Source organism: Monopterus albus, unplaced genomic scaffold (assembly GCF_001952655.1).
Source record: "Monopterus albus unplaced genomic scaffold, M_albus_1.0 scaffold64.1, whole genome shotgun sequence".
Classification (NCBI taxonomy): domain Eukaryota; kingdom Metazoa; phylum Chordata; class Actinopteri; order Synbranchiformes; family Synbranchidae; genus Monopterus; species Monopterus albus.
Window position 1 is genome coordinate 1,591,834 of NW_018127944.1, and position 9,128 is coordinate 1,600,961.

The 9,128-nt window shown below is 40.2% G+C and overlaps 1 protein-coding gene across 1 annotated transcript; it reads left to right on the plus strand.

The window, feature by feature from the left end:
* The first annotated feature begins 2,105 nt into the window (after positions 1-2,105).
* LOC109962479 (cell division cycle-associated protein 4) lies at positions 2,106-7,640 on the plus strand. Its single transcript, XM_020604228.1, has 2 exons — positions 2,106-2,208; positions 3,912-7,640. The coding sequence occupies exons 1-2, from the start codon at positions 2,189-2,191 to the stop codon at positions 4,699-4,701; spliced, it is 810 nt and encodes a 269-aa protein (XP_020459884.1). The 5' UTR covers positions 2,106-2,188; the 3' UTR covers positions 4,702-7,640.
* The last annotated feature ends 1,488 nt before the right edge of the window (positions 7,641-9,128 follow it).

The window sequence follows — 9,128 nt, forward strand, 5'->3', positions numbered from 1 at the left end:
AAAGTACACAAAGTGTGCACAAAGCAAGTGAGTACTTCCTTAATTCAGTATACAGTATGTTCTTCCTGTATGCTAGTTTCATGTGACCTGGTTTCAGATTGGCTGCAGTGGGACCTTTGTCCTCACATGCTCTCACATGATGATGAATGTGTCACTACATTAGATACGAGGAGACGCAGTTAGAATGGATTCAGCAGAACAGGACTATTGTCTGCTTGCAGCTCAGGGCATGAATACAGCCAACCAGCTCAGAGGAAAATGACACCAAACCCATGTGGCATCTTCTGTGTTAATGGACATTATTCGATTGACTGAAGAGAGTCTGTTCATATTTATATGTAGTAGTTAAATAAACCCTTGTCTGAAACTGTCAGAAGGTATTTATAAAATTCTTGCTTACGCTGCATGTTTGCTTCCCTCCTAGTCTTGGTTAGCCTATAGTTAAAGATTAATGGCCTCTCTGTGACTCAGCAAAAAGGAAGCCTGAGGAAAAAGCGAATCATCACAAAAAGGGACTACAGTGTTAGTGTTATAGCAGCAACACATAAAATACAATTATTGTGATGCAGAAAATCTGTGTAGTGTTTCTGAGATGCACAATAATTGACACCATGTGCTAAGACTCAAGTTTCTTCACTTCTGACATGTCTGGTCTAGTAGCAATCGTGACCCTTAATGTAACATATACCATACTGTACATTTAATACTAATATTTGATGTGTAGTATTATACAATGTACAGTAGAATGCAATACTAATACTGTGTCATCTGCAGTCAGAAGACTGCAACACCTTTAAAAACCTGAGTGAGTTCAAGGTTAATTGCCAACGGACCATAGGCTAATCATGCTGGCTTCAGGTGCCTCTCATAAGCATGGGCTTTGAAGTCATTTCTTACAAATTTAAGTAGAATTTTTGGGTGGAAATAATAACAAACAGAGCCCATAAATAATTCAATTCTGTGTTTGTCAGAGATTGTTATTTTTCAACAACCCACTGATAACTAACCCCTTTATGTTTTCCTCTTGTTCCTCTGCATGCTCTGCAGGTTATTGTTTACTTATTAGATATTGTAGTTTTTCATGTGCGTGTTATATCTTTTAGAATTAATATCATATTTAAAAAGCTCACTGGCAAATCAACATTTCGAAATTTTAAGGTGGACTTTAATGGCTGTGCAGTTGTGTCACCGAGACACCACAAAATGAAAGTCGGCAAATAATTATTACAATAATTCTGTAGTTCAGAAAAAGAGGAAAGAAGAAGTAAAAATTTGGCTGCGACAGATTCAGGAAGAAGAGTCAGAAAAACGTGACTTAAGAGTTTCCTTATTTGGTGTTTTGCCTTCCCTATTCTTCCGGTCACGTCCTCAATCTCCCCTTATGCGTCATCTGTCCCTTTAAAATGGTGCATTCAGGTGCTCGCTGCAGCCTCATAGAACTTCTAGATATTTCTAACAGTGATATGTAGATATTTGCTTGTTTTAAAGACCTGTAGAAAAACATAAGAATTTCTTCGTGTTCCACTTGGGCCTCCTGTTATGTTCAAACTCACATGACAATTTGACAACTGTTTCAGTTACCTGGCACCTAAAAACCTGGTTATAAGCCATAAAATTCCTGTTTTTCAGTAAAAAATAATATAAAAGAAGTGGAGTAATGTTATCTGCTCATGCTACATTTATTCTTAGGTATCATAAGCAACAACCGTCCCCAGTATTATCATTAGGAATCTTCTCTCTTATCAGTACATTCTGGGACAACATTAGCCTGGTTATAATAAGCCAGTTTTCTTGTCAAAAGGCTTTTAGGTTTTGGGGTACTTTACTTCAATATTTCCATTATTATATCTTTACTTTATTACATGTCACTGCTAGATATTGTACCTTTTAATACACTATATTTGTGTCACATCTTTATTATAGTTATTTAATCTTCACATCATATTTTACATGGTCGACAGATTGCACCTGAACGCCGCAGCAGCTCGCAGCCGGAACAAGGGGCCGCACATTTGCTGCCCCGTGAGAGGCGGAGGTGGAGGGTTGATCGGCGGGTGAACGGACCCGCTCCGCCTCCTCCCCCCACTGCTGTGAACGGACTGTACATTCCTCATATTCCTGGGCTCGATAGCAGAGGTTCGCGGTGACCAAACGAAACCAGCGAAGACTTGGCGGATTCACACACCTCATGAAACTTTCCAAGGGCACGTAAGGTTGTTTAATTCTATTTTTTAACAGTCACTTTAATTCGGCAAAATTTCCCATTTCATCTTGGTTAAAACGGAGCCTGTCTTTTTCTACTGAAGTCCGGAATCGTTAATGGGCTTTTAGGGGTGTTCTTGAGGGTCCTGGGCAAAATAAGTAGGATAGAATGATATTACTTTCTTATTTTACTAGTTTCAAGAGAGAAAATAGTAGGAATAAGTGTTTTAGTCATAGATTTGACATCATATTATATGAAATCAAACCCAGGAGCTTTAATCCCCTCAGATGGGGGTCAAGGACTCATCAAAAGGGGCTTCATGTGTGCCAGTTTATTAGGGAACACCTTTGAGACTGTGACCCACAGGTAACAATCTAAGTCTGTGAGGATGAGTTAAGTCTCTTAGTCTGCATGGGTGTCTTAACAGTGAGTCACTTTTCAAGTGTCTTTAATGGAAAACTCACACATACACCCTTTAACTTGTGCATGTTTGCTCACTGTTTGTATGCAGTTGGTTTTTTTTGTCACTACTTATTTTTTGAGCTCCTGAAGTGCAATTTAATGGGAAACTAGCCTGGTTTACTAGGTTGGTGCTCTTACATAAACTGGATGCAAGGTTTATTACAGCCAGGGCAACCTGGTGTGATCAGCCATGTGTCTCTCAGTGTTCCCCAAAATGAATCACCTGCTCTCTGTCACTGCTGTCAAAGTTGTTGTCTCACTTTCTGTCGACTGAGCAGACAGAAAGTATCTGTCAGAGACTTTTCTTGTGTCTGTTTGCCAGAGTTGAAGTTGATTAACTCAGCTACAGAAATTAATCTGCACCAAATATGATTATCAGTTTCATTGCTTTTAAATAATATTTAAGCAAAACGGGCAAAATCCTTCGGTTGTCTTTTTCTATTTCTTAATTAGTTTATTTGTATCTCTTTTAGCTCAAGGTTAGTCTCCCAGTGCGTAATTATAAATAGACGATAACACAATTTTCATACATATATTAGGACTGCAATTAACAATTATTTTTATTATCTTTATTTTTATGAATCTACCTATGATTTTCCTGATTCATTGGTCTGTCTATCACATGTCAGAAAATTGTGAAAGGTCCTTTAATTTCTCAAAGCCACAGATGATGTATTTAGTTGTTTTGTTTGTTTTTTACCCAGCAGCCTAAAAGTACAGTGGTCAGTGGTCAGTGGTCAAGTATTCAGTCTATAGTTAAATATGACAAAGATAAGTTTCAAATGATCACATTTAAGATGCTTTGCCCATCAAATGTTGTCTGTGACTAAAATGATTGAACATTGTTAGAAGAGCCTGATTAATTATGTCAGTAGAGTAATTGCAGCTCTACAGTATATGTACATACATATTTCATCATACAAAACAAACTATTTACCAAGAATTGCCAGTTATAGTCGCTAATAAAAATCATTGTTAGTTGCAGCCACAGTGTCTCAGACTTTTTTTTTTTGGCTTCAGTAGCTGATTTTTTGATAAAAGGCAGTAAAATGTCTCCCTACTAGTTTCCCTACTATTTAAGTCACTAAATTAATAGAAGTTTTTTAGATCATTTTCCAGTCTGAGAAATTGCAGTTTTGCGATGTTGATATCAGCTGCACTACAGCTATTGTCTTCAAAAAGCATATTGATTAAATGCTTTACTCTAGCACGTTGTAACTGGTGGTCTGTTTTCCCATTGATCTAGGTCGATGTTGGGTCGTGGCGTGAAGCGGAAGTGGAGCTGCCTGGAGGAGCTGGAGGCCGAGGTGGTACCTGCTGCTGTGGCAGAGGAGAAGGAGCAGAATGGGGAGGAGGACAGGGTGGAGCAGGGCGGGCTCCTTGTGGGTCCACCCAAATCTGACATGAGCCACCGGCAGCAGCGTCAGCTTGTGCTTGGCCTCTGCTTGGAGAAGCTCCAGCGCTATCAGGTTGGGATGGAGCTGAGCCTTCGACGGTCCGTGCTGCTCATCAACACACTCAGGCAGATCCAAGAGGACATGCGGCGTGACAGGGCGATAACCTGCACAACGGACATACTGCTCAGCGGCGTGCAGCCTGACTCCTGTCTTCTCAGGGACGACTTCAGGGAGGACATGTCAATAACATGCCCTGGGTGTACAGAAGGCGACGTGTCTAAGTCTCCACCGCTGTCCCCTGAAATCCCCTCCCAGGAGGCCAGCGGTTTGCCTGATCAGCAGAAATCGCCTCCTGCTGTGACAAACAATGCTTTTAGTGATGCAGTAAACGCCATGGGCTACCTCAGCGACCTCGCCCTGGATGACATCTTTGAGGACATTGATACTTCGATGTACGAGACTTCAGACCTGCCTTCTGCCTGGGTGTCAGGCCCTGTGTGGCCAGTCAGTGTGTCGCTCTGGGAAGATGAGGATGTGAAAATGCGCACTCCTAGCCATGGCTCACCTGGAAGTCTCCAATCCTGTCTAATGGATCTGAATGAGTTGGACCACATCATGGAGATTCTGGTAAAGTCCTGATTACCAACAGGAACCTTTCTGAACTTGTACTGCACTTGGCTGATCAAGAATTTAGAGTCTGATAGCACCTGCCCTGGCTGAGGACACTAAAAGTGGAACTGTGGAACCAAGACTGATTTGAGGGTCGATGAACTTGAACGTGACCTTGGATATTTTAAGGCTCCATCTGACATTCTGGTTGAAAATCTGTTTTAATCCTGCTTAAAGTGAGTTTTAGGTAGAAAACAACATTAATTCTTGCATGCAATTCATTTATAAGGAACCATCCAGCATCTTATGTACAGTCTGTTCACCAGTTTGTGCCTCAAATGAGAAATGAAATATTTATTAGAAGAAGAATGCAGTTTAAAATGATCATGTTCCACTTTAAAACACTTTAGCACTGTGCTGCTGGTTAGCACTCCACTGGATAACTGACCAGACAGGCAATAATTTTGATAATTGATTAATTATAAAAGTTATTCATCAAGCTAAAATGCAAACTGGGTTTTGGACTGCCGGTCAAGCTGAAGAGGTCACCTTGGCCTCTGGAAAATTCTCTTTACTAATTTGTGACATTTCATAGGTCAAACAGTTAATCAGTTAATTGGGGAAATAAATGCCTGGCAGATTAATCGACGAACATATCGGTTAATTACAACTTTACAGCAATCAAATATGACAGTGGATGTACATTTAGCAGAAGTACATTTTAGCTGGGACAGAAAGACCCATTTTAACAGATCAGGTAACTTTCCTTTATGAGATTTGTGAATAACCTGTAGCAGCTGAAGAGGCAGGCATGTCTAAATGAAGAGTATTGCAGCACTTGTAAGAGAAGTGTTGTAACAGACGGGACATCACAGATGCCACAGATCAGTGTAAGAGCATCTGTGGTGGGTTGTCCTTAATTCAGTAAAACTGTAAATGCAGATGGAACCTTACATTTCCAGCCTGAAGTGTTTATGCCACTTTTCTCTCCTGTTTTAACAAGTTTTTAGAAAAAGCAGCAACAGCATCCACTGCTCAGGAAGAAGGAACCTGAGCTGTCACAGTTTGTGTGTCACTCAGTCTGTTAGATCAGACCTGGGTTTATTATTAATTGAAATCTCTTCAATTACTTAAGAGAGGGCGCTTCAGCTAGCCAGGAGGGCAAAGGCCTGGCTTTCCTTTCAGTATTAGGACTGCATGGTTTTTATGACACCACGTAGGATGTTTAAATTAGAAACTGACATCAGCCAAAAGTCTGTGTGGCTGAGGTGGTCGTCCAGCAGTCGCCGGACCTGCGACATGTCAGTGTGGCTGCTGAAACGGAGGATGTGGCCATTGAGTGTGGGGGTTTACCAGCAAAGGACGTAAGCTTCCAGTCCCCGGAGATCATATCAAAGGAAGTGGGGAAAATGGGATGCTAATTAGTTGTTTAATTAGTTGGAACGCCTTTATCTAATGTTATTTTTATTTATGAAAGAAAAATCAGCCTCAGACTGCAGCAGATATTACGTGTGCTTCTACATAGAGACTATTATTTTTGTGTGTGTGACTTATAATTTAGATTCATTTTAGACTGTCAGTGTACTGGCTACCATGTCAACCCTTTTGCACCATTTGTGACACCAAATGGGACAAACTATCAGAGCCTGTACAACAAATAATACTCGTCCTTTCACCACGAGGATGATTTCAACAGTTTTTCCTCTTCGGCAGCTTATTTATGGTAAATCCAACATGTTGTGAATGCAGTTAAAACATACTTTAAATAGTAATGTAGTCTGATTCTGACTGAGCTGTTTGCTTCAAGTCAGCCATCAGGGCAACTTTACCATGTCTGAAAATTGTAAATGACAGCAGAAGCCTATGTATTTTTATGGCATTGATGGTGTAGGTTTTTATTATTTTTACCAGTTTTATATGTGTTTCTATCTGAAACTCTAATCTCCTGTCCAGTAGAAGAGATACAGTGAGTGAAAGGTCATGACGAATCAGATGCTTGACCTTCACTATCTGTGGTTTACTCCTGTTCTACCTCCTGACATCTGTTTGTAGTCAATTTACCTGGACACTCCTGTTTCACACCCAAAGCCATGGACTGTCTGTCACTGATAGAAATCACTTAGTGTTGTTTATTTCATACTTTGTTCTTGGCTACAACTCCAATGCTTCCCTGTCAGACCAAAGTAATCCATCCTCATCTCTATCTCTTGTCTCATGTCGACAGCATGCCTTACTACTGAACCTAATTTTCATTTGTGTTGAGGTTTTTCTGGCTGTCTGAGCTTCATTGATTAAAAACCCTACTGTGGTGGAGTGTTTTGTAAAGCACTCAAAGCCAGAACCATCATCATTTCTTACCCTCTTCTTGGTCTTTTTCTACACTCGGTGAACACTACTGGCAAAAAATGAGTTTAATGTATCCTGACAGGCTGACAGTGAACTAACTAGCTGACAGAGGAGGTGGCAGTGAGGGCCAGTGGGGAAAATAAGAGGAGGACGAGGAGGACGAGGAGGAGGAGGAGGGGTGGGATTAGGCAGCTTGCGTCACTTGTTCAGTAGGAGGGGCTGTGAGCTTGTTTTGCCCAGACTCAGACCATGGACCAATCACATGAGATGTATGAGGAGCGCACTGCTGCTTCAACAACAACTTGTTTTGGCTCCATGGCACCGAACTGTAGTACAGTGCGAATCATCTGGATTTCAGCCTGTGAAATAAACCCACTTGTTTGTTTTCTCATGTACATAATCCATCTGATGGGACTGAAAATAATGAACAGAGAGCTACAGTGTTATTTATAATTGTATGAAAGTGCAGTGTCCATAGTAAAGCACAAACTGTATGTGGTTGATGCTGATGTAAATGTGTAAGTGAAGGATGAGGTTGCTGGATAATGAGATGATAATTAATAATGTATTGTATTTTTGTGGAATATTTTATAGATTTTATTCAGTAATACAGTAAAAATGCATTGGCTGCATTGTGTGAGTCTTTATTCCTTTAACAAACTGTAAAGCATCGTCTCATTACGCAACATCACACAGGCCTGTTTGTGTGTGGTTTTTTGGGTCAAAAACTCAGGCGTTACGTCCAGGCTCCAAAAGCTGACCATGGAACAAATCTTTTCTACCAGTACCTCAAAAACACGTCTTACCGCACGCCAACCATGAATACACAGTGAGGCATTAGTCAATACGTGTGTTTTTTGTTTGTTTGTTTGTTTGTTTGTTTGTGGTCAGGCTAATTTTTCTTCTATTAACTGCACTTTTTGCCCTGAGTGTCACCTCCTGGGCGAATGTTTCTCCCAGGCTTCACCAAAATCTTGCCTTCCTTTGATTGCTTAACCCCAGTCTGAATCTTAAACATGTTTAATATACAACATTTGACAGGCAGAAGCTATTAAAGGTAACACAAAGCCTGGGAGTCTCAGCCCAGAGCAACAAAGCGCCATCTCTTATTTTTCTGCACAGGACTGAGAAGTCAAATAGAGGCCAATACTGCTCCCTGGTGGCCGTTTGACAGAACAGCAGATTTGGTTTGCTGACCATGACAGTGCAAATTCAAACTGATGTTCAGTGGTGTATGTTGATGCTATCCGGTGTTTCTGCAGCCGCATCTTATGCAGGGAACCTGATCCTTGTGCTTCTGTGGTTTTCAGCAAAACCAGTGGTTCTTACAGTAGAGCATCACTCAGTTTTGTGAAACTCAACCCACTCGTGGAAAGTATTGAGTGAAAAGCCAAATCTCATATTTCACACTTGCCCCTGCAGTACACCAGCTCAATAAAAGAATTCCACAAGAATTCTACATCAAATGTGCCGGTACTACAACTGAATAGTACTTGTTTAAAAGAAAGGTAGTAATATTAATCAAATGTACCTGTGGATTAAAATAGTGGGAAGTACACTATGTACTGTACTGTAGTTTAAACTAATTTAAATTAAGCACTGACTTGTGTACCTGATAAATACAATGGAGTTAAAAGAGAAAAGCTGTTTCAAAAAACAGACGTAGTCAAATGCAAGACAACTTCCTCACACTTGGACTTGAGGAAATGACTACACTAAGTGTTCTTACTGACCTCCTTTGTCTGTCGGTTTTACTTAAGAACTAAAAGCTTCCCTATGGCAGCCGGGGGTGAAATGTATTTAACCAAGCTCCACGGAGCCTTAATTGTGCCTTATTGATGGTTTGTGGTTTATTATTTGTCTGTTTACATAAATGCAACAGATGCACTATCAAATATAACTACATTTGGCCTTGTTGACAGTAGTTTCTTTCCCTGGCAATCAGAATTTTATATTCTACCAATTCATAAACATATCATATGAATTCACATTGTTGTAGGTGCAATATTCATTCTGTGCAAGAATAAGAAACTGCTTCTTTATTATTTTAAAGTATTTATTAGTTTTATACTTATGAGTTGTATGTATTGTATATACTGGTCATGTTTTTG

Coding starts and splice junctions, on each gene's coding strand:
- LOC109962479 (XM_020604228.1), top strand. CDS start 2,189: ATGAAACTTTCCAAGGGCAC. Junction 2,209..3,911: donor ATGAAACTTTCCAAGGGCAC/GTAAGGTTGTTT, acceptor CCATTGATCTAG/GTCGATGTTGGGTCGTGGCG.